The 22,294-nt window shown below is 34.2% G+C and overlaps 4 protein-coding genes across 8 annotated transcripts in view; 2 read left to right on the top strand and 2 right to left on the bottom strand.

Moving 5' to 3' along the window:
• Positions 1 to 56: 56 nt before the first annotated feature.
• LOC148175408 (uncharacterized protein C9orf85 homolog) lies at positions 57 to 2,088 on the bottom strand. 3 transcript variants are annotated; one of them, XM_088036513.1, is made up of 2 exons: positions 1,990 to 2,088; positions 57 to 706 (listed from the first exon to the last, which is right to left on the bottom strand). In XM_088036513.1, the coding sequence occupies exon 2, from the start codon at positions 704 to 706 to the stop codon at positions 167 to 169; it is 540 nt and encodes a 179-aa protein (XP_087892639.1). In that variant the 5' UTR covers positions 1,990 to 2,088; the 3' UTR covers positions 57 to 166. The 3 variants fall into 3 exon arrangements, with proteins under 3 accessions (XP_087892639.1, XP_087892640.1, XP_087892641.1); XM_088036514.1 differs by lacking the exon at positions 1,990 to 2,088 and adding an exon at positions 758 to 850; XM_088036515.1 differs by lacking the exon at positions 1,990 to 2,088 and adding an exon at positions 762 to 846.
• Positions 1,600 to 2,568, top strand: Mpv17 (Mitochondrial inner membrane protein MPV17). The gene is made up of 2 exons (XM_088036511.1): positions 1,600 to 1,966; positions 2,018 to 2,568. The coding sequence occupies exons 1-2, from the start codon at positions 1,778 to 1,780 to the stop codon at positions 2,366 to 2,368; spliced, it is 540 nt and encodes a 179-aa protein (XP_087892637.1). The 5' UTR covers positions 1,600 to 1,777; the 3' UTR covers positions 2,369 to 2,568.
• A 63-nt stretch (positions 2,569 to 2,631) lies between these two features.
• Dh44 (corticotropin-releasing diuretic hormone 44) overlaps positions 2,632 to 22,294 on the bottom strand; it is a 38,906-nt gene continuing 19,243 nt past the window's right edge. Inside the window, exons 1-3 of one of the 3 annotated variants that reach the window (XM_088036519.1) lie at positions 7,798 to 7,895; positions 5,855 to 6,106; positions 2,632 to 3,495 (exon numbers count right to left, since the gene is read on the bottom strand). In XM_088036519.1, coding sequence (XP_087892645.1) covers positions 3,265 to 3,495; positions 5,855 to 6,097 — 474 coding nt within the window. In that variant the 5' untranslated portion in view covers positions 6,098 to 6,106; positions 7,798 to 7,895 and the 3' untranslated portion in view covers positions 2,632 to 3,264. Of the gene's footprint in view, positions 3,496 to 5,109; positions 5,567 to 5,854; positions 6,107 to 7,797; positions 7,896 to 22,294 lie in introns of those variants that run through there. The other 2 variants (XM_088036523.1, XM_088036520.1) reach the window with 2 other exon arrangements.
• LOC148175406 (uncharacterized) lies at positions 13,152 to 14,490 on the top strand. The gene is made up of 2 exons (XM_088036463.1): positions 13,152 to 13,369; positions 13,415 to 14,490. The coding sequence occupies exons 1-2, from the start codon at positions 13,238 to 13,240 to the stop codon at positions 14,297 to 14,299; spliced, it is 1,017 nt and encodes a 338-aa protein (XP_087892589.1). The 5' UTR covers positions 13,152 to 13,237; the 3' UTR covers positions 14,300 to 14,490.

Raw genomic sequence — 22,294 nt, 5'->3', positions numbered from 1 at the left:
AATTTGACCCGTGAACTAATTATTGAGGAAGTGAAAAAAAAGAACGAATGTACGAGTTAGTTTTAATGATAACTTTAATAAAAATTCAAGGTCTTGAGAAAAACAACAACGCAACAGAGTGCAGATATCCACATTATCAATCCACGTGGGGCGCGAAATTTGAAAGTCACTCATCAGAGTCATCAAACTCGTCGAAATCACTCAAATCGTCGTCTTCGGCTTTGAGAGCCTCCAGCTTCCCTCTCAGATCCTCCTCTTTATCTTCGCCGTCGCCTTTCTTGCTCATGTACCTCAAAAACGTCCGTCTTTTTCTCTCTGGTAGCGATTGCAGCAAAGTCTTCATCTCGTTGTCCAACTTTAACTGCTCTTCTTTGTCGGGCTCCGCGGTGATCACCTCTTTAGCTTCGCAGCATTTCGTACACAGCCCTAGTTTTCTGCCGCATTCCGTACACATAACATGGTATGCTTTTTTGACGTTTTTTTGCTCGCATCGCACGCATTTTCTTGGTTGCGTAAGCGGTTTGTACTTTTTGTACTTAATTTTCCACTCGATTATTTCTTTACATCGCGTGCAAACATCGCTGACTTGGATATTATTGATGGTTTTGGTTCGTTGGCTGGTGTCGTGGAGACTGTTTTTGAAGGAGGTCTTGTTCTGGTGCTTCTGGGGGCGACTTCTGTGGTTGTTGCCTTTCTGGGTACTCATCTGTGGAAAGAAAAAATGTAGAAGTTAGAAGAAGCTATTTGGAGGTGTTACCAACAAGAAAAAATGATAAAAGGAGTCGAACTTTTTTTTTCTACTTTATTTCGCCTTCTCTATACTGTTTTTGTTCTTGGCCAACAACTTCGCCTCTAAAGCTTTTATCTCTTTAAGCTCCTTCGTGACAATCTTCTCCAGCTCTTTATGCTTCTCTTCCAACAATTTACTGTGGGTGCCCACAAGTTGCAAAAGTTTGTTCGCGGCGAGATTCCCAAGAACTTGAATAGTAGCAGCAAACTCATTAAACTGACGACTGAGGTCTTCAGTTTTGGTTCGAAATTCTGGTAACTCGTCCCATTTCGAAGACTGAGCCCCTGCTTTTGTTGCTGCTTCGACAATCTCTATTTGCTTCTTCAAAGACTCTTTGTAATCCTTGCTGATATCCTGAACGTTCTGTTTCAAGAAGCTCATCAGTTCGTTGACAGCACTCTCTCCTTGTTGGCACGCTTCTTGGAGTTTCGCGTCGAAGTTTTCCATCGTGTCTCTGACGCTGAGGTTCGCAAAGGGATAAGGAGTGGTGAGGACGAGAACCTTAGGGATGGGGAGTTTCTGGGGACGTTGGAGTTGGTACAGTCTTCTAAGAAAATGGTGTCTTTTGATTACTTTGGCGAACATTTTTGGACTTACGAAAAGGGTTTTTTTTACCTGAAATATACCACCGTAAGAAGGGAAGTGTGAAGTTACTGATAATTTTGTGACAATGACATCTACAACTACGTTCAGCCAAAATTAGATGATTTGTCATGTTGGTGCCACCGTTGTGTCTGAATAACATAAAAAAATCTCATGTAGGATAGTTACTTAGAGCTACCAACATAATTCGAATTTAAAAGCCCGGTATGCGACGACGCCTGTTTAATCCACAGATGGCGCCACGTCACACTCAATTTTTCAAGTGTGCCATGCTCAAAATGAACTTGACAGTTTAACCTAAAAATCGTGATAACACCTCATTTTTTTTCCCCCGAAATGGTTTAAATTCCCCTCACTCCCAGGCACGGCCATTCAAAGTACAAAATGAGTCGCTTATTCTCAGCCTACAAATCTCTTCTAATTCGATATCCCGTAACTTCCCAAACCATTCAAACAAGCCTTCTCGTAGGTAGCGGCGATGTAATCGCTCAAGTTTTCATCGAAAAACGAACCCTAAAGACGTACGACGCGAAAAGGACCCTCCAATTTTTTTGCGTGGGCGCTTTTTATCTGGTAAGTAAAAATGTAACACTCACCTCGTGAACAATGTAAACAACTTCACAGGGACCTGTTTTAACGATATGGTACCGGTGCTTGGATAGGTTGATTGGATCTGGCGGGAGATACTCCGGTTTGAAAAAAATGGCGTGTGATCAGATTTTATTCGCTCCGTTTGGAATCGGTGGGTTCATCCTGAGCGCGAATGTTTTGCAGGGACAGTCGAGGGAAAATATTAAGAATACTTTTAAGAGTGTATATTGGGATGTTCTGATTAATAATTACAAGCTGTGGCCGGCAGTTCAGATCATTAATTTTAGCTTTGTACCGTTGCATTTCCAAGTTTTGGTTGTGCAGATCGTTGCGTTGTTTTGGAACACTTATATGTGTTACGTGACGAAGCCTAAAGAGGAGTAAACCAAAAAGCTGCGCATTTATGTTTTGTAGAAATTTTATTTTTTTGCTCTCTTTCCAGACTTCAGTATTATGAAGATAGCGCTTTATTTTTACTATATTTTGTTTAGATGTAAATAAATGTTTATATAAGGGTGAAAAGGTGTTTCTAATTGATTCCTCTGACGTTTAAAACTTTCGGAGTCATTTATGCTATTTGAAACGGTTATTTGTTGTTGAATTTTAGTTTTTAGGATGAAGAGGTGTTTTTAATAATACACACTAGATGCGACTTTTTTTTATTCTTTTTAATTCCATTTATTTTGTACATTATATGATACACATCGGTAACAGAAGACATCTACGTACATCTTAAAAATTCAATTATTTAAACACATTATAAAATATACTATATATTTGTGTCTTTTATAACATAACATTTATTTATAGCTACTAAGAAAGTTACAGATGTGAACAAATAGTCGTTGTATGTCCACAAAATATACATCATTCAGATCAATCCCTCTCCTTACAAACATTGTGGACACTTATATAATAAAAAAATATCAACATTCAATCATAGACGTTGAAGGTAGATAAATTTAGGTACATTTATGCTTTTTTTAATACTGTATAGGCCGATAAGCGTCAACAAAATCAGTACGAGCAACGGAAACTAACTACAGGTGTCCCTCAAGAACGTAACAAAACTTGCACCTATTTTGATTTGACTTGTCTACATGTTACGGTAACTCAAAGTACTTACAGGACACCTGTATCTACTTCACTTGGACTACGCATTTTGATTTATCCAAAAGAATGTTAACTAGTCCAGAAACTATTCACTGACGGAGAGCGAAGAAGGAAAGCAGCAGGTGATGGAGATTTCACCGAGAAATTCGATGAAACTCTTGCTCGATTTATACATTATTGTCGTAATTTCCGGAAGCTCGTGATTGCAGGAATGCTCTTTTGCCCAGTGTCAGCAGGATTTGTCGGTTCCGATTAGCTCCTTCTTTAGCCTTCTTTCTGGCAATTTCGAGTAAGAGTCGGTTGCGAAGGACGTCCAAGGAATTTACAATTGAAAGAGACGCTCCAGATTCTCCCAAAGCTCCGGCTCTTTTACTCCGAGATTCTGGGCTTATCTTGTTCTGAAAAAAAACAGCTAATCAGAAGATTTTATTCCTCCAACCCGTTAATTTCAAGCACAGTTTATGTAAAAAGATGATCCGATTTGCTCCAGGCTTGTTGATAGGATTTTCGGGGAATCCGCTTTGTGCAAAGTCAATGAACTGGAAGTTTCTACGTTTGTCATTTCAGGTATTTACAACTTTCTCACGTTGCGTTTTGAGGTGTTTTGTACAACAGGCTGAGTTTCATGAAATTCAGGAGTCGGGGAATAATGGGAAGCGACAAAAGTGTTTGATGTGCTCAGAAAGCGGAATGTTCGGGGTTGGGAGACGTCTTAAAAAAATTACAAAAGACTATGGGTAGATTCAAGGGCACAAACAAGTTATTAGCTGAAGCAAAAAAACAGCTCACGTAATTCACCTGATTGTGTTTAGGCAGGGGAAGGTTTTTGATAATAGAAACCGTTTTGAACCTTTGTTATCTGTGAAATTACAGTGATTTTATCGGGGACTTCTTCACGTGTGTTGAATTTTGATAATTCTAGATTGCGTAATCGTGGTGAGAAAGGTAAGTTGCAATAGTTGTGATTTATTTAGGATTTTTACAGAAATTGCTTTACGATTTTTTGGGGACTTTCAGATTTCTTCAAAGCTCTATAAAAACTGTTAAGCTAAAAAAATATAAATAAACCATAAATGATCTTTACAATATTAGCTTTAAACTGGCATAATCTCAATTAAATTCATTGTCAGGTAATATAATTTACGATCCCAAATATTTCTTCGTAAAAATTTTTCACAAAATCCTAAATTTCAATCTGATTATGCAAAGTATAAATTGAGTTTATAAGCTTGAAAATAATTACAGATACTCTTTGACTAAAAAAAATAGTAAAAGAAAAATCCATTGATGGGTTTTGAAAATTTGGGCCCTGAATCGTATGAGCTGAAAATTGACCACATTGGATTATCACAAACAAAATTCTACTTTTCAATCTGAACGTCGTACAAAGCTAAAATTTGGATAATTAACGCATGTTGATGTTCTAATTTCACCCCTTTGACATTGAAAGAAGTGCGATCACGACAAAAAAATTGGCGGCAAGTTTTGAATTTTTAGTAATTTTTTGGATAACTTGTGTTTCTTCTACAGTAAAAGTAAAACCAGTGGCTACAAAATTACGAAAAAAATCACACGAATATTTCGGGATGTCGACGTCAAGATTACCTAATCTTAACCAAATCCAGAGACGGGTTCTGAAGATTTGGGGCCGCGAGTGTATCTCCTGTAAAATTACCATATTGCAGGATTCAATCAAAATGCAAATTCTCAAGCTGAGGGTAGTAGAATGTTAAAATTTAGTCGATTAATGTATTTTGACGCCCGAAATCTATATCCGTCTCGTGAGACTCTGTAGCACCAAACAAAAAATTACCAAGTAGTTTAAGTTTAAACTTGAACTTGGAGTTCTTCACTGAATCGATAAAAATCTGAAAAAAATCATAAATGTTCTTCATGTCATTGGGTCCAGGATGAAGTAATCGTATCTATAAGTCCAGAGAAAATTTAAGGCCCATGTTCCAAAAATCTTGCAAATGCCCGTTTTGCGTCCGCGCTAAGAATAAACATCCCAATCATGACTAAACTTCTCCTTTTATTTTCTATTCGTAACAAAATAAAATAAATAGTATAAATACATAGCTGAAGTAAAAAATAGCATAATGCAAATTAAACAAACTCCCTGCAAAACGTTGACTAGCTTTCTATTTAATTTGCATTACAACTGCACATAAATACTGAAGTTATACTGAATTGAAAAACATTTACATTAAATTTACAAATGACTAGCATATGTGACTTTTGTTGCCAAAAGTATTACATAAACACCGAGTCTTTATTGAAGGGCTTTCGCAATAAAAACTCAAGCGTTTATCGTGACAGGTTTATCTATTGTAGGTTTTTGAGGAATTCTCGGTTTTTCATCATCTGTTTTCGGGCCCTTTCTTGTTCCCAGGACTTTCGCAAAACGTCTATCGGTGCTGTTATCGAAATTGTTGGACTTCTTCTTTGAATGGACCTTTGGATAGGCACCTAAAAAAAGAATGAATTAGTCTGACTTGCCACCATTCGATGCACAAAAAAGAAATTCTACTGTCAGTTTTGTTTGTGTCGTGTTAATTCAAATAAAACTACTTTGTGTTTGTGGTCATTCCATGCTCTACAAAGTGCCAATTTCCTATTTCATTCACATCAAAGGAGAAATACTTACAGGGTGATTTTGAAAAAAATCTTCTTGAACCACACTACCAGGGTTTTACTACCACTGATCGACACTATTATTTAATTTTTTGCTTTTGCTTTGTAATTCATTGGTTATACCTGATTGTCGATGTCGTTGGATTCCATCTCCGTCAAAACGTAAAATCTGGGGTCTGTAACTCCGCTCCAGTCGCTGTTAGGTCTGTACTTCGCGGTGAGTTTTGGCAGAAGATAACTGACAGTTTCTTGGTCAGCGGCAACATCGACAGGCTCTAAATATCTCCCTCCGTAGAAATTTGAATGGTCTTCACTCCTCACGACGACAACCAAAGCAGCGCACACCAAATAGATGGGCACGCGCATGTTACGGTCCTGGAAAGACGTAAAAAGTCAGAATTATGATCTCCACATATTTTTAAAACAATATTTATGTGCTACTGTGCTCCGAACTCTCTCGGAATCGTAAAGACCTTCAAAGAATGCAATAATCGAACTCAAGATTTCCAATATCTCCGTCACGTCCTTATCTCAAGACCGTCCATCTCGTGCAATGAGACTCATAAATAACACAAACCAAAAAACTCCCTCGCTCGTATTTATTTAACTTCCAACATTGCGGAATTATTTAGGAAAGTGTAATCCGCGATGTTTGTTGAAGCAGATACCTGTTTTCCAGCAAACACTCATCCGCAGGTTCGTAATGGGACTGGAAAATTCAAATCGCAAAGTGGAGTGAACAAATAGGGATTTTATGAGCGGATAAATCCGCTGTGTTTGCTCGGAAAATAAAAAGTCGACAATGAAATAAAGTCTGTTTTCTTTAAATGTCGCTAGGAACGGAATGTTTTGATTGCAATCAATCGGGGAAAATAGCGGAAGTTTCGAACTGTCGTGGATAAAAATCCGGTAAATATTTTATTCGAAAGGGGTGTTGTTGAACTCGGGGTCAAGCAAATCGAGGGATTTAAAAGGTGAAATTCAATTATACAGAAGGGAAGATTCCTCGCTTGATTTTATTATAATTTCAAAATTTTTCAAAAAAAAAATTAATTATTTAAACTTCTAATCGGTTATGACTCAGTTATTTGTTGTCGTACGTGGATTTCGAGCACGGATTTGGAATTTGCGTGAAATTCTGCGTAATTGAGTACCCTTTAACTTAAGTTTTCTTCACAAATGAGCAAGATTTATCGAAATAAATTCCCTTAAAATCCAACAACCAAACTTGCGTATGAATCGAAAAGTGTCGTATTGCAACCTCCAACAAAGTATTAGTTTGAAACTTAACAACAAAGTCATGAATCGTGCATCTTCGAATTTGTAAAATACCATTCCAAGCACGAAATGTTTGTCACAAACAAATCGAATTTCTCCAGACTAAACTCACTTTTTTTGCACCACTTTACGTACCCACTAAAATCAGTAGAAAAGCCAACTGTTCTCTGCAGAATGAAAAGTACGCACAACATCCACCACCTTTCTGAAGCATCTTTTATAGCAAAAATTGCGGTCTTAATTTTCTTTATGACTTGAGCGACCATTTAAAAGCGCCATCACAAGCTTTATTTAGCTCGATTTTCATAAAGGGTGAAAATTACCTGTGTAATAAAGAAACAAGACGTCAGAAAATAGATTAATGGCAGTGACCATTTTATTTGTGCGTGTTCTTTGAAGAAAAATGATGGAAAATTTTATCAGACACCCGAAGACGAGTTGAAAGGTTAGTTGGATATGTTAATTGCGGTTGTTTCCTAATAATGTGATTTAGCAATTTTATTTATTTCTGTGCTGATTAAACGGGACGACAGACTATGGAAATAATCTGTCGCGGCTAAAAATAAATATTCATTCTTTTTATATTGTTTTATTTATCTTCATCATATCGTGATAGCGATGTAATAAAACTCTGATCCAAAGATGATATCTCGGCAAATATTGGGTAATTCGTTGAAATATAAATCACTAATTGACGTTAAATTTAGAACTTCTATTAATACCGCCACTACAACTTTTGAGAGCTTTCAAAAACGCTCAATAAAAAAGCATTCTCATTTAGTACTCACATTGATGTTTCATAAATGGCCAAGAATAAACAAATCACTTAACTTTACACTCACTGCAAGGATTATAATGGATTTAATGTTGTCATGATAAAGTCTAAAGTGGTAGATTTGTGAAATCTTGCAATGTTTCACAACTATATATGTTGAAGTGTGAGATTAATGATAGTCACGTGACGCAAACAAACAAAACGATGTCATTAGTTATATAGTTGTTTGAAATTTTTTTGTACGTGAAACTTTCCGATAATAAATTATTGTTTGGGGACCATTAGCGGTTGTCCAAGATCTAATTGCTTTTGTAACTAATAAATATGTAGTAGTTTGGATTTGATTCGTAAATACCGTTTGCAAAATCCGCGAGCTGCAACGATGGAAATTGGGATTTGGTGGAAATTCATACGACTACTTGCGCTAGAAAGTTTAAATTTGACCCACTAAGAATGTGTTGATATCCTAGATTTGTTTCTATTACAGCATAGGGACTTTAGACTTAAATCAAATACTATTTTTTTCTGGAATTTAATTCCAAGAATTTTTGCCAAACAACTTACCCTCTTAAAAGTGATTTTGATTTTGATCTTAAGTGGATTTTGCTCGAAAGATATTGTAACTTGAAAATAGCACAATTCTTGGTCGACGTAGCATAAAAATTATAACAATTTCTCGGGCCAATAAGACATAAATTTGAGTGACCGTGAAGACAGTAGTAACAGATACCTAACTTAGATTTCACAGATTTGAAGAATTTGTTGGTAGTTTTTGGCGGTTATTAAATTAAATTATGAAATTCTGGAAAATTTAAGAGAAACTTTGTTACAAAGACAATACGAGAAAAATTATTGGAAAAACCTTATCTTTCTATCTGTCGTAGTTAATTATTTTTTGGTGTACGAAGAAAATGAACACAGTTTTTACTTTAGCGTGAAAATCTGAGTAAAATGAGCATTTATATTTCATGTTTGTTCTAAAAATAAATTAGATATTAGCACATTTAAATTTTCTGGATGGCTTTTGAAAGTGGCTTTTCGAAAGGAAAATAACTTTTAGTCTTTCTGTGTTACATCATTCGAAAAAGCAGTGTCATCAATGTCTATAAACTGACAAAATTTTGAATCGATAGCTCAAGTAACTCAGATATTGCGGTCAAAAATCTAAAAATTTAATTTTATTAGGTATAGATTGTTTTCAATTTTTTTTTAAATTGCATGCATTTTTTTTGAGTCGTAGTAAGAACGGATTTTTAACTTACAAGACATAAGAAAAACGATGGTGGAAATCTCATCTTTTTATTTGTTCTAGTTCCGGAGATACCAGATCCGGAAATTTCCGGAATTTTACAAATTTTGGTCATTTGGCAACTATCTAAAATTTCAATCGTTTCTAACTCAGTTAATTTTTAGGACGCGGAAAAAATAAGCACAGTTTGAGATTCAGCGTGAAAATCTGAGTAAAATGGGCGCTTACACCTCATGTTTGCTCATGAAGCAGCTCGAAATCTATCAAATGGTCAAATTTTAGATCGGTAGGTAAAATAGTTACAATTGGTGGTTAAAAAACAGAAATTCAAAAATTACCATATGTATTTAGCATAAGTCAAACATTTTTTTTTCGAAAAAAGTTGTCTATAAAATTTTGGATATCTAAGACCAGATTTGAAGCAATAAAAGCTTAAAATTGAAATTTCTGTGTTGTACCGTTGTAGTTTCTCAAAAATGTTGGAACTTAAAATTACCTTTTTGCAGCTTCAATCGCTTCTAATTTAGTTTTGAATTCTGCATAAAATTTTGAGTGAAATAACTAACTTAGTTTTGCTTCAGTATTAATCCAGGTATCAAATGAGCTAAATTTACGTTGTTAGTCGCAAAATTGTCTCGTTTTAACACAATTTTTAAAATTGAAACATGAGATTTTGTACAGAGTTTTAGACCAGTAAATGAAGTCTTTTTTATATTGGGCTACACTGTGGTGTAATTCCAAACAAATTCGAATACCACATTACCTGCATTTCTGCAAACTCATAAGAACGAATTAAAAACTGGTTATTCCCAGACCACATCTTTTTGTTAAATTTATGCAACAATTCTTATTTATATTATTTAACATTGAGGATAACATTGGATAACCCACCGTCGTGTTGTCCTTTCTCATAACAATTCAACAAATTAGCCATCATCTAAATTATATGTTTAATATATTATTTTCCAAGCAAATATTGATTTTCGAATTCTTTCAATATCCGTGACCCAACATCAATAGCACGTGATTATTCAAATGAAGGAAATCGAGCAAATATGTGCCCTAGAAATTTAGTAACAAACAAAATGATTTGTTTTAAGATAAATTAATTTTGGCCAAAATTGTTAAACAAATGGATGATTCAGAATGATTGTGACTGTCACAAGATTGTAAAAGCAAAGCCGTCATCACCTTATGATTAATTAACAAGATTTTTATTGTGGAGTTAGCATGTAAGTGACGTTGTAATATTGTGATGTTTACAAAATGAGACAGTAATTTTGGAGAATTGTATTATCAGAAATTTATTGGGTTTTAGTCATAAAAGTGGTTCCATTATGCTGCATTCATTAGCTAAAATACTACAAATTGACAAAGACAAAACGTTCTCCACGTTACAAATTTCATTTTAACGACGAGAATTCAATTATTGATTATTAATTATTCTAAAAAAACTTTGAAAATTACGTACGTGCGGGGGCGCTTAATTTTATAAAGTATGATTGATAACCATTTTTTCAACAAATTACTCCCACGGCGCGTAAATATTTGCCCATATTGTTTTCTTACCCGTGGTAAAATATTTTTCTTTTAAAATGTTTACACTCGCTTTATCAAAATTCATTTTTATTGATTGTTTGAGGTTTCAATAATGACACAAATCCTCCCGGGAATTTTTGATACGCCCAACTTTGATCAAACGGTGCCAGTTATTAACATACAAACGTTTGCTTTTATCACATAATCCGGGCGAGCTTCAGTGGTCAAAGCTCCCATGTGATGATGCTTTGACCTATTTAACAGGTCAAACTTTTTACGTGCTATTTACTGGAATAAATGGGTGTGTTCTGTTTGCTGTTCGAACCTGTAGATTGATTGAAAGCTTGGTCAAATAGTCTGCAGCTGCGGCGGCGGTCAACGTCTTTGCCGAATTCTTGGACCGTGTAATGGACTATGGATTAGCTAATCTGTGCGATTGGGAACTGGAGGTGGCAGTTTTTGTTGCTTTCGTTGCGGCTTTTCGATGTTTGCATATAGAGAGAATATTAAAGTTTGGTGGCGGAGTGTCAAAAGTGGGAATATCACTTCCGTGTATATGGATTTTTATTATAAGATTTATATGTTGCGAGGATAAACTCTTTTGACGGGTGTTGAATAAATAAGAGTGAAAGGATTCGCGAAACTTCATAAAAGAAAGCGCGGGGAGAAGTTGGCAGAGAAAAATTTCGTTCTTTGTTGCTTAGGTGCTCCAGATAATTAAATTACTTAACTTACAGCTAATTTCTTGTCTTTATGATTTTTTCCGAAGCCTAATTTCTAAATTCCACAATCAAAAAAAATTATATTTAGTCTACCAACCTACGCGTTGCTGTATTTTATATTTTTCTACACACTTGATGTTTGGGGGTAATTTTCAAGAAGTTGACTAAATCTCAGATTGATGGGTCAAGTAATTCAGAAAAATTCCGAAATTTAGAAATTTTGGCCAATTGATGAATAGCCGAAATTTCAATCGCTTCTAACTCAGTTATTGATGTACGAAAAAAATTAGCACAGTTTGAAATTCAGCGTGAAAATTTGCGTAAAATAAGCGCTCACACTTTATGTTTGCCCCACAAATAAATTAGATATTGGCACATTTAGATTTTCTCGATGACATTTGAGGGTAATATTGAGGGTAATTTTTTTGAAAAGAAAACGACGTCTAATCTTTCTGTCTTGTACATGAATGAAAAGAGCAGTTCATTGTCTATACAAGGATCAAATCTCAGATTGATAAGTCAAGTAATTCAGGAATGGTAGCCAAAATAAATCAAAAATTCAATTTTTTCATTGTTTGGGTGGCGAATATTTTCTTCAAAAAAATGAATTTTTTGGGGGGTTAGAAGCTAGAAGTGTGTGTATGGAGAAAATGAGTACATTTTGGGATACAGCGTGAAAATCTGCGTAAATTGAGTGCTCATACTGTTATAATTGTTCCACAAATAAATTAGATATTGGCACATTTAAAATTTCTCGATTTCATTTGGTGGACATATTCAAGAAGCTTTTTTGAGAGGAAAACGACACCTAATTTATCTGTCATGTATATCAATCGAAAGAGCAGTTCAAAGTCTATAAACTGACCAAATCTAAGATTGGTAAGTTAAGTAATACAGGAATAGCAGCCAAAAATACAAAATTCAATATTTTCCATCGTTTGAGCGCAATTAAAAAAAAGTTTACTAACGGATCATAACATTCTGATTTAATACCTGTCGAACTAGAAAGACTTTGATGTGAAGAAAATAAATTGCTATTGGGTGACTTTTCTGGAATTTTTTATACGCTCAGCATTAAATCAATAAACTGTAAACCTAAGAAGTAACAGATTTACGAGTACATTTCTATAACTTTCACTAGTTAATTTAAAGAAACTCGCTTCAATAGTGAGATTAAATTTTCTGGATTGTTACGTTATTAGATCAAATTTTTACTTTCCAATTTACGAAAATCATACTTAAAAGATCCACCAATCGAGAAATGAAATATAAATCAAGTTTAAGTTTACTTTCGGTGTTATAATTAGAGTAATTAGCTTGAACAACTTCACTCATTTTATTGTAGCCCAATTTAGATAATTGAATTTGAATTTAATCTGTCTCTAGAGTTTGTTGATGTAACCTTATTTCATAACATCAAATTGAATTCAAAACTCACATTTTTATTAAAAATTCTGCGCAATAAATTAACTAAAATTTGTGTAAATTTTCCACATACCCCTAAGAATGAACCAGAACTTTTCTAATTAAAATGCAAGTCGCAAGCTTGTCACGATGCAGCTTTTTTAAATAAACGCAGGAAATTACAACGTGGAAAACATCCCTGAAATTACCTTTTCATCTTTGAAATTAATTTATTTCTAAGCGTCGGAATTTTAAGAATGAAATTTAAAGGACCAGAGGTAGATTTTCTGTGTTCTCTTAAAAATGCGAAGCATTCAGTCTCTGCAGTACGCTGTGCTTTGAAGTGAAATTGTTGGTAAACTTTCGTATTATACGAAAACTCTTTAATGATTGCGAGATAATTTTTTTCATCAGCTTTAAATCGAATTTTGCGCCCGCGCTCTCTACGCGATCGATAAAGTAGACCCCTGTGATGTCAGGTGTCAATTCTCACCGCCTAACCTAAAAATCGAATTTTGTTTGGTAAATGTTGAATAAAAATGAGTGATGAGGTGAAAACGTGCTACACCTGTCGAAAGAGCGATTCCAAGAAATTCTACAACGTGCAAAGTAGCGATACTGACAAAATCACGTATTTGGATAAATTGAAAAGTTGTGTGTCCTCGGATTTGGTACGTTGTTCTTCGCCTCTAAATCAAACTAAAAGGGGGTTTCAGGTCGAGAATGACAACATGGAGATGTGTGGGTTGTGTATAAAAAATTTACGGATCAGTTACAAGTTTAGAATGACTGTTTTGGAGTCTCAGGAGTCGCTGCGAAAGACTGAGGTGAAATTGGAGCTGCAGGACCCTTTTGAAGACACTTTTGGGTCCTCCGACAGTGATAGTGACGCCAAAAGTGATTATACAAGTGACGAATCGAACAAAACCGACAGTAAACGGAAACGTAAGACTAAAACCACGGAAGTCCTTCCGTGTGAGTACTGTGGGGCTCAGTTCGGTAAAAACTGGCAGCTCCGGAAGCACCTCGCCCGCGTCCACAACGAAATCCGCAAATACGTCTGTCCATACTGCGGGAAAGAGTTCAAACAAGCGTACCACCTCAAAGAACACGTAACATCCCACACTGGTGAAAAAAACTATTCATGTACTATCTGCGACAAAAAGTTCCAAAGACAGTCGTCACAAAGGAGACACGTAAAATCGCACAACGCCCCGCCGGGACATAAAACGAAAAGAACGCCGTTTTTGTGCACGATTTGCGGGAAAAGTTTCCCGTTTTCTAACGGGGTGCAGAGACATATGCGCATTCATCTTGGAATTAAAAACTTTGAGTGCACTTTGTGTAGTCGCAGGTTCACTCAGTCGACACATTTACAGGTTCATATGAGGACGCACACGGGGGAGAAGCCCTACATTTGTGATACTTGCGGAGAGAAGTTTTCGTTAAAGTCGTGTATGTTGAAACATATAAATAATAGACATTACAGGTCGAAAACTTTGGTGGAGGACATCCCGATTTATTATATTACGAAGGAGTTTGGGCCTAATGATATTAAAGAGTTTCAGGATAATGATATCAAGCCGAGTGATTTGCTTTAGGGTTTTTAGTGTTTTATTTTTGTCGGTTTACGTTTAGAGTTGTTCCAGGGTAGAAGCTGACTGAAGAGGAACGGAACTGTAAAATTGTGATCTCTAGAATTGTTTGTTTTTGTAGGATACTTAATACGCTTGTAGATTCTGTACGTTTGTAAAATAAAATGACCGAGGATGGCTCAGAAGAATTTTAATAAAAATAAAGAATTATTTCTGTTTTTTAGTTTTGATGGATGTTTATCCTAGCGCATCCACCATTTTTAGCACATCGAAAAAAGGTGTCGGAGCGGATTTTTTTTTAAAAAGTTAGTTAATAAATGTGTCAAAGTTAGTAATGTTTCAGATTTTATTCTTGTATTTCTAAAAATAGCAAAAATACGAAATTTAATCTAGACCAACTGGATTTATACATCAATTCAATAGCATTCATTAAATTTTAAATTAAAACATTTTTTTCATTTGTTAATATTCAAATTAGCATGGTCAGATATTTTATTAGGGTTTTTAACAAAAATAAGTTTTTTTTGCGTACTGCTAATTGTGTAAGATTTTTTAAATCAAAATCATATCGCTCACATTCATTTAATTTCAGAGTTCTTAATTTTCAACAAATTAAATAATATCGATGAGAAAAAATTTTGGGATTTTACTCATTCTAATTTTAGTCTCTTTAATTTTATTTTATTTTGATCTCGTTTGTTTCGGTTTGTTCAATTCATTTGCCATTTTACATTTTTTTATGTTTATTTCTTCTATTATCTCAGCAGTTTACCACAATAAGGTTTGTTTATTCTTATTCGGTATTTGCCCCATTTTTAGAACAGTTTTTATTTTGCCATTTTGCTCATTTTGATTTTACTTCTTTTATTATCTCTATCTGTTTTTTTTTTGACATTATACAGTTTGTTCTAATTGGTGGATTTCTGCTGTCTTAAACTCTTTCATTCTATGACGATTATCTATGTGTTCATTAATTTTTTACAATTTTTTCGTTGCGATCTTTTTTAGTTTTATCTTGAAGAGCTTCTTTATAATTTGTTGTTTTTATTTTATGCAATTTTACCTTTTTTGATTTTAATATTTTCTTGTAGTACTTTGTTTTACACAGTTTCTGTTCTATTTCTATCAAAACCAATATTTTTTGACGTTTTTTATTTTATAGTTTCTTTTTCGTTTTAGTCACCGAAAATGCTTTTTCTATTTCCCACATTTTTCTTGCTTTAATTCTGTTTCAAATCAAAACTTTCGTTTGTTTCCCCAGTTTTTTTTAGAAAAGCAATTTTTCCAAAGAGAGAAAAACAAGTAGTAAACCCTGTCAAAAACAGAAGGTGTGAATGCGATTTTGATAAACCGACACAATATAAACTTTTTGCTGTTAATAAAATTATGAATAACGGTTTTGCGATTTCAATAAAGGCTAAAAATTATGAAAAAAATCTGAACTCTTCGTTCTATTATTTACAGCGTAATCAGAACAGTTTAAAAACAGAAGTAAAAAAACAGACATCGTATTGTCTAATCCGGTCCTGCAATTTTTATTAAAGTCACATCATTTTGAAGCTCAAATTTGTTTCTTAAAACCGCTTATAATCACATTTGAAAAAGAAAAAGCTTTGTAGGCTCAACTTTTTTGAAATCTGTTGGTTTTCTTGATTAAAGTCTCGACTGATGCTTTAAGGCAACACTAATTGATACAAATATCTTGCTCAATTATTTCTGAAATTACAGCGAAGAAAATGAGCTCATTTTAATTAAATTGAACTATCTTTCCAACCGAGCAAAAATAATTATAATTTCATAGAAGTTTAAAAGATTAAAAATATTTTTGTGCCTAACAATGGTGGAGGCGCCGGTTCAGTTTTAACAATAAAACGTTTGAGATATTTTCTCGACTATTAAGTGGAGCACAATTACCTTTTCCACCTGAAATTATTGATTAGCAGCCCCTTGATATTTCCGCACATAGTTATCAATTCTATTGCAAATTTAGACGAGCACACACTCTGGAACAACTCGACCGTAAAAACGTTATTTATTTTCCTAATCCAAATAAACCGCGCATTCGTAAGATTTCTATTTATTTTATATCAGTCACTGCTTCGTAATATAGCCGTTAGTCAATCAACAAAATAGAAAATTGGTTGGTAGCAATGTCACAGTTCTCAGAAATCCCAATCTCTCAAAAACGCAGGTGCTTTTTATCAGTAAAACCGTTTCAACTAATTATACCCACATCGTTGCTCAACTGAAAATTTTAGATAATCTACAAACTTTCCCCTTCGGCTCTTTCAGCTATTTCTTTTGCTAAACCGTTAACTACACATAGTCACGCTAACAAACTACCAACAGGTGATTTATGCCACCGAAAATTCCCCGAAACGTCTTCAGTGGTCTAATAAAGCCAACTCCGGCGTAACATTAGACAGCTCTTTCAGATTATTGTAAATGATTACATTAATTTATCACTTGAGTTGGTCCACAAACGGCTTGAGGTTTTGTACTATCCGTCAAAGCAACGCATGAAAACAGAGCTTTGGATGAAGAGTCCGACGAATGCACTTGAAAGAATGAATGCAAATTTAAATTTCAAACAAGCTTCTCGCCTGTCACCCCCAATTCTGTTAATTAGAACAGAAAACTCTGAAGTTGACTACGTTTTTATGGCGGTTATCACAGCGATAGAACTTCCAATATATGAAAAATAGACGGAAGTGACGATGTCCCAAACGTATTTATTGCGCTTCGACTCGAATGTTGTTATCTGTAGTTCGCTGGTATCTGTTACTGCAGGAACGCGAGAGGTTTCTGAAATATCGTAACAAGAAGGAATATTTCCCGGGAATTGTGATTCAAAACAAGCGTTTTTGTCGGGAATCTATAGAGGAAGGAAATATACACAGTGATGCTATTTAAACCAGAATAGCGATTTTTTCAGCGTCTGGTTTCAATATTCGTCCATTCGTTAAATATCTGAGCCAACAGATTTGGTATCAAATGGATTTTGCATATTTTAATCGAATGTATTAAAGAATCTACTTAACTATTTTTTGGTCTTAAAAATTTAAATTATGTTGGTAGGTCTGCATGTCGTCGCAGAGTAGTTAAAGTTTTGTTTACGTGACATTGTCGAATTGTTCGCCGTTTTCTGGCTTGAATTTGCAAATAAGAGCTAGAAATCTACAAAACTTCAAATTTTTATCAAGATTCAACGGCTCAATTGCAAGAAAACAGCAGAAATCTGCACGAAATCATCAAATTTCTTAGAGAAATCTGCTTATTTCGATGCAAAACGACGATTTCTCGCTGATTTTCACTGTTTTCTGACTTGAATTCGCAAAGAAGAGCTCGAAATCTACAAAACCACCAATTTTTATCAAAATTCAACGGCTGAATTGCAGGAAAACAGCAAAAATCTGCACGAAATCATCAAATTTCTTAGAAAAATCCGCTTATTTCGATGCAAAATGACGATTTTTCGCTGATTTTTGCCGTTTTTTGGCTTGAATTCGTAAAGAAAAGCTCGAAATTTACAAAACCACAAATTTTTATTAAGATTTAACGGCTGAATTCCAAGAAAACAGCAGAAATCTGCACGAAATCGTCCGAACGACAGGACTACCAATGATCGAGTAAAAATTAAAAGACTAAAAAGTCGCATTTAAAGTACAGTTGTTACAAACTCTTTGACAGTTAGCAAAAAGAGATTTTTTTTAATTACCCCATATTTTTGTCATGTAACTATTAAATGCAGCAAAAATCTGATCTTTATATATGTATAGACGTATAACAATAAAAAAATGAAAGTATCAGTTTAGGAGTTCTATGCAAAAAAGTGTCAAAGAGTTTTTAAAATCCGTTCGTTTTTCGAAATTATTTTAGGCATAATTAACTCCTTTAGCAACTTTTACAGTTGATTGAGAAGTTTATTTTATTATCTTTCTAATGATAAATTAAATAGTTTTAATAATTAAATAAACAAAAATGAACGTGGGGTACTCAAAAAAGTATTTATCTCTGAGTCCTGACCTGATGGGGTAAAACGGGTTTCGGATTTAGAATAAGAAGGCAATTCTAATTTAAAAATGAGTTTTCAGTATTCCAGCACAAATTTAATTCAAAAATTGTTGTCTAGTGTACCTAATCATAAGTTTTTTTGAAAGCATTGGAGCATTCCGAAGTTTGGGGCGAGCGCAGCGAGCTATTTCAGTGCTCCAGGTTTAGTGGATATAAAGTAACAAAAACGGAGCAAAAATCACAAATTACTGATTTATTTCCGAACTTGTTAATACCGTCGTTTCTGATAAGCAAACTGATTAAAATGATTTATTTCCGCTTGCAGCTCTTAGTTTATCCTTCCAGAAATACGACACAAAATATAATTCAAAGTGCCATAAACATGCATTTTATGTCTAATTAGAAGAAAACTCTGCTCTCTGAGACTTGCAGCCATTAAAACAATAATAAATGAACATTCTCTACTTATAAATACAAAGTTATAACCGTGCGAGAAATTTAAATATGAAATACGAACGAATTCACAAAAAACGCAAACAGTTTTGAACATTAAAGCGATTAGCTGTAACTTTAAAAATATCGCGAGCTTTCAGACAGTTTTCGTCACAGCTTAAAAGCACAAAACATTTCGCTTCAGTGCCACGTAATTTCGCCTACTCGCATTTAAATTACCGCATTTATGTCGGTTTTAAAGGCGGTATAAATGGAAAATTAATTGATGACCATCGATTCCGAGCTTCAGACAAGAGCTTTAGTAGTTTTGGCGGTGTTTTGACAAGACCATTGTAATCCACAGATGTCATTACAGCGTCAAGAGCTACGTGACTTGATATGCTCTATTATGTCGGTGATATTAGGTAGATATCGGTTTGAAAGCCCTAACTCTCTATTGATCAGCACGTAGGCCGACTTTTGAAAATACTGCGCTACAAATGAAGAAAACTTCCAACTTGTAATTACCAACTCATTCATTGAAGGAGATAATGAGAAACGTTATTTGAATAGAACAGTAACGACATTACGAAACTTGTGGCTAATATTTCCAACTATGTTGTCACAAGTGATCAAAGTTCGATTAGTTTTCTTTTTTAGAGAAAAGCCACCTGTAGCGTGATGGAAGTTACAACATGACGTGACGTCAGAGTAAAGCTTTGAAAGCTTCTAGAAAGCACTTCTTAAAGGCGACAACCATTAAATCGGACTCTGTCCGGTCCTGTAAACCACAAAGCTGGTGCTCGAGGCGTGTTTGTCCAGCAAATGGTAAAATGGGACAGTGATGGGCGCGCTGAATTAAAAGCTTCCTGTTTATTTCTCCCGGCGCATCCACCAAAAATACCGACAACTTTCACCACCTTCTGAATCGTATTTCTATTATTACCAATAATTATCAGGGGACGCTCACACTCTATTTATAACATTACAACCTTTACGGTATTGATTACTGCTAAATTAGGTCCTCAGAAATGAAAATAAATTCTCCAAAAATAAGCCGCAGGTCAGTGGGTCATTAAAAAGTCTTAAAATAAAGTTACACGCCCACGACAGATCACTGCGGTTCACTGTTTGTTCCCATGGAGTCCAGAAACTTCTCAAAGCTGCGATTTTATCGTTCTGAAAGTTATACTTTAGAGTATTATAGTACGTTACACGCCTACGATAATATATTTTGGAACATCCTGTCGTTGACTAAGTAATCGATAAATTATACAACAGGTGATCAATGGGATTTAGATTTATAAAATATTTCGTTGTATAAAAGAGGGTTTGTGGGGTGTGATAATGGAAAAAATCAAATTTTCGGAGAGATATAGAGGAAATAACTTCAGCTGCAGTTATTATGTATAAGGACACGTTCTTTTTTATACTATCAAGATTTTTTATGATGAGGAGTGGATTTATGTTTGCGAAGCTTAAGAAGAGCGTGAGGGAAAATGGTATTAAAAAAATCTAAGCATTTTAAAAAATTAATTTAATTTCTTTTGATCAGAGCTGTTTTGACGCCAGAGGAAAATTTTAGTTTCAGCGACTCTATAAAACTGGTAAACCAGTAAAATAAAAAAAATTTAAAAATGCTCCAACAATGTGTAAAGCCGTGACAGCAAAACAGCAGTGCCGGACTCGAAATTATTAAACCGAAACAAATATTCTGACGTCGAAACAACAAATCGCAATTTTCCCCGTGTAAAAATCAACAATAAAACTGTTAATTATGCATGATAAGCGTAAATATGTCACACCGGCGATATTTACAACGTGCTTTGTCTGTTAAATTTATTATCAATTTATCTTGCAATTAATGTAGTTCCATGATTGTCAGTAAATTTGTATTTACGTTTTCAACACGCATTGCAAATAATTTAAAATGTATTTATTCCAATCAGATGTAATAATTAAATTAATGAAAATGTTGTAAATTTCCAACTTACCCGACCACTCTGCCTAGAACTCACCTGTAAAAGAAACGAAAATTTATTAAAATTTATATTCTTCCACCACTTCTTATTTGCGATGTAAATATCCACTCGTTTGCTTTACACTTTTCTGACAAAGCAAATTGCTGAAGGCACTGGGGAGTTCTTCTAACCGTTAATCCATTTCCACTAAATTTCGACCAGTTTGTCTCCACCCATCACAAATTCGCAATACCGACCTGACACGTTACTCATCGTGTTAAATGAATTGTGTTTTGTACACGTAAATTCCACACCTATCGGTATAATTTCCTGAAGCTTTCAGAGCTTTTAGTTTGATTTTTAATGAATCGTTTCGGTATTCATGGGAATTTAAAAAGCATTTGACATGAAAGAGAAATATTTTATCATTTCGTCGGAATAAAAACTAATACAGGACACAGTTCATACATCTGAAACAAAAAGAGCCAGGAATGAAAAGTTCGGTTTATGGAGATGTAATGAAATTGATGGTAGCTCGGATTTTAATATCTATGATGGATCTGGGAGACTAAATTGTATTTTTTGCATTTGGGGCGGATTCAATGGGTTTGAAAGGAAGCTTTGATCTATTTCAACATTTTTACGGTTTTAATATTTAAGAAGTGCAGCACCGCAAAGCTCTAATTTCATTTTCCATGTTGCAAAGTTAACTACTGAACATGGTTCTTCTTTTATTAAAAAAGTTAAGCGTCATAAAGACGAGTCAAACTTGGGATTTTTTGCACGATTCATATCTTAATTGGAAAATTTTTATTATTTAACTTTATAATGCAAATAAGTGAAAAGTTGGATTTATTAATTCTACGTTTCAGCTCGTGGTCATTTTTACAGCGAAGTGGCTTTAGAGTTTGGGTTAATAATGGAAATGGATTTAATTGAGTTAGGACTTGGCTTAAAAAATGTACTGTTGTCTTTATAGAGTGTGAAGTATTCGGGTCGCTAGAATAAAATTTTCAATTTTTGGAAATTATTTTTGTTTAGACGAACTAATAATTTGAACCGTTAATTTGATAATTTTGAATCAAAAACACTGATTAGGCGGCATTACTACTTTAGACTTGTCTATCAACCGTGCTAAATTACAAAATGTTAAGATAAAATAAAATTTTTAGAAATTTTTCTACTGAACGAACTAAAAATTTTCAGTTTTTTTTTTCTCCTGAATTGTATAACTGTGGCTTTTAATCCTAAGCCAATAGAATTACTATTTTACGTTACTATTTTTGACTAGTTTAATAACTATGCCAAGTTACAGACTTTTAAACCAAGAATGTAAATTTTTTGAAATTTTTGTTTTTTAAAATAACAAAAAAATTGAACCGTTTTCCATTAAATTTCGTAACGATGGCAATTTTGATTTTTAAACTCAAGATTTGGTAATAATTAATACAGGGTCCGGCAACACTTGTGTCCACCCCCAAAATCGTCTTTAATTTTAAAATAAAATATTGAAAATTTTGCATACGCTCAAAGTTGACAAAGCTCTAGAAGCTGACGAAAAAATTTGTTTTTTCTTACAGTATGATTTACAGAT

This window comes from Gnatocerus cornutus, chromosome 5 (genome assembly GCF_029298725.1).
Source record: "Gnatocerus cornutus isolate USDA-ARS CGAHR chromosome 5, icGnaCorn1.1, whole genome shotgun sequence".
Lineage (NCBI taxonomy): Eukaryota > Metazoa > Arthropoda > Insecta > Coleoptera > Tenebrionidae > Gnatocerus > Gnatocerus cornutus.
This window is presented reverse-complemented; position numbering and strand designations above follow the sequence as displayed.

Coding starts and splice junctions, on each gene's coding strand:
- LOC148175408 (XM_088036513.1), bottom strand. CDS start 706: ATGAGTACCCAGAAAGGCAACAACCACAGAAGTCGCCCCCAGAAGCAC.
- Mpv17 (XM_088036511.1), top strand. CDS start 1,778: ATGAGTCGCTTATTCTCAGCCTACAAATCTCTTCTAATTCGATATCCC. Junction 1,967..2,017: donor GCGTGGGCGCTTTTTATCTG/GTAAGTAAAAAT, acceptor ACAACTTCACAG/GGACCTGTTTTAACGATATG.
- LOC148175406 (XM_088036463.1), top strand. CDS start 13,238: ATGAGTGATGAGGTGAAAACGTGCTACACCTGTCGAAAGAGCGATTCC. Junction 13,370..13,414: donor GTTGTGTGTCCTCGGATTTG/GTACGTTGTTCT, acceptor AGGGGGTTTCAG/GTCGAGAATGACAACATGGA.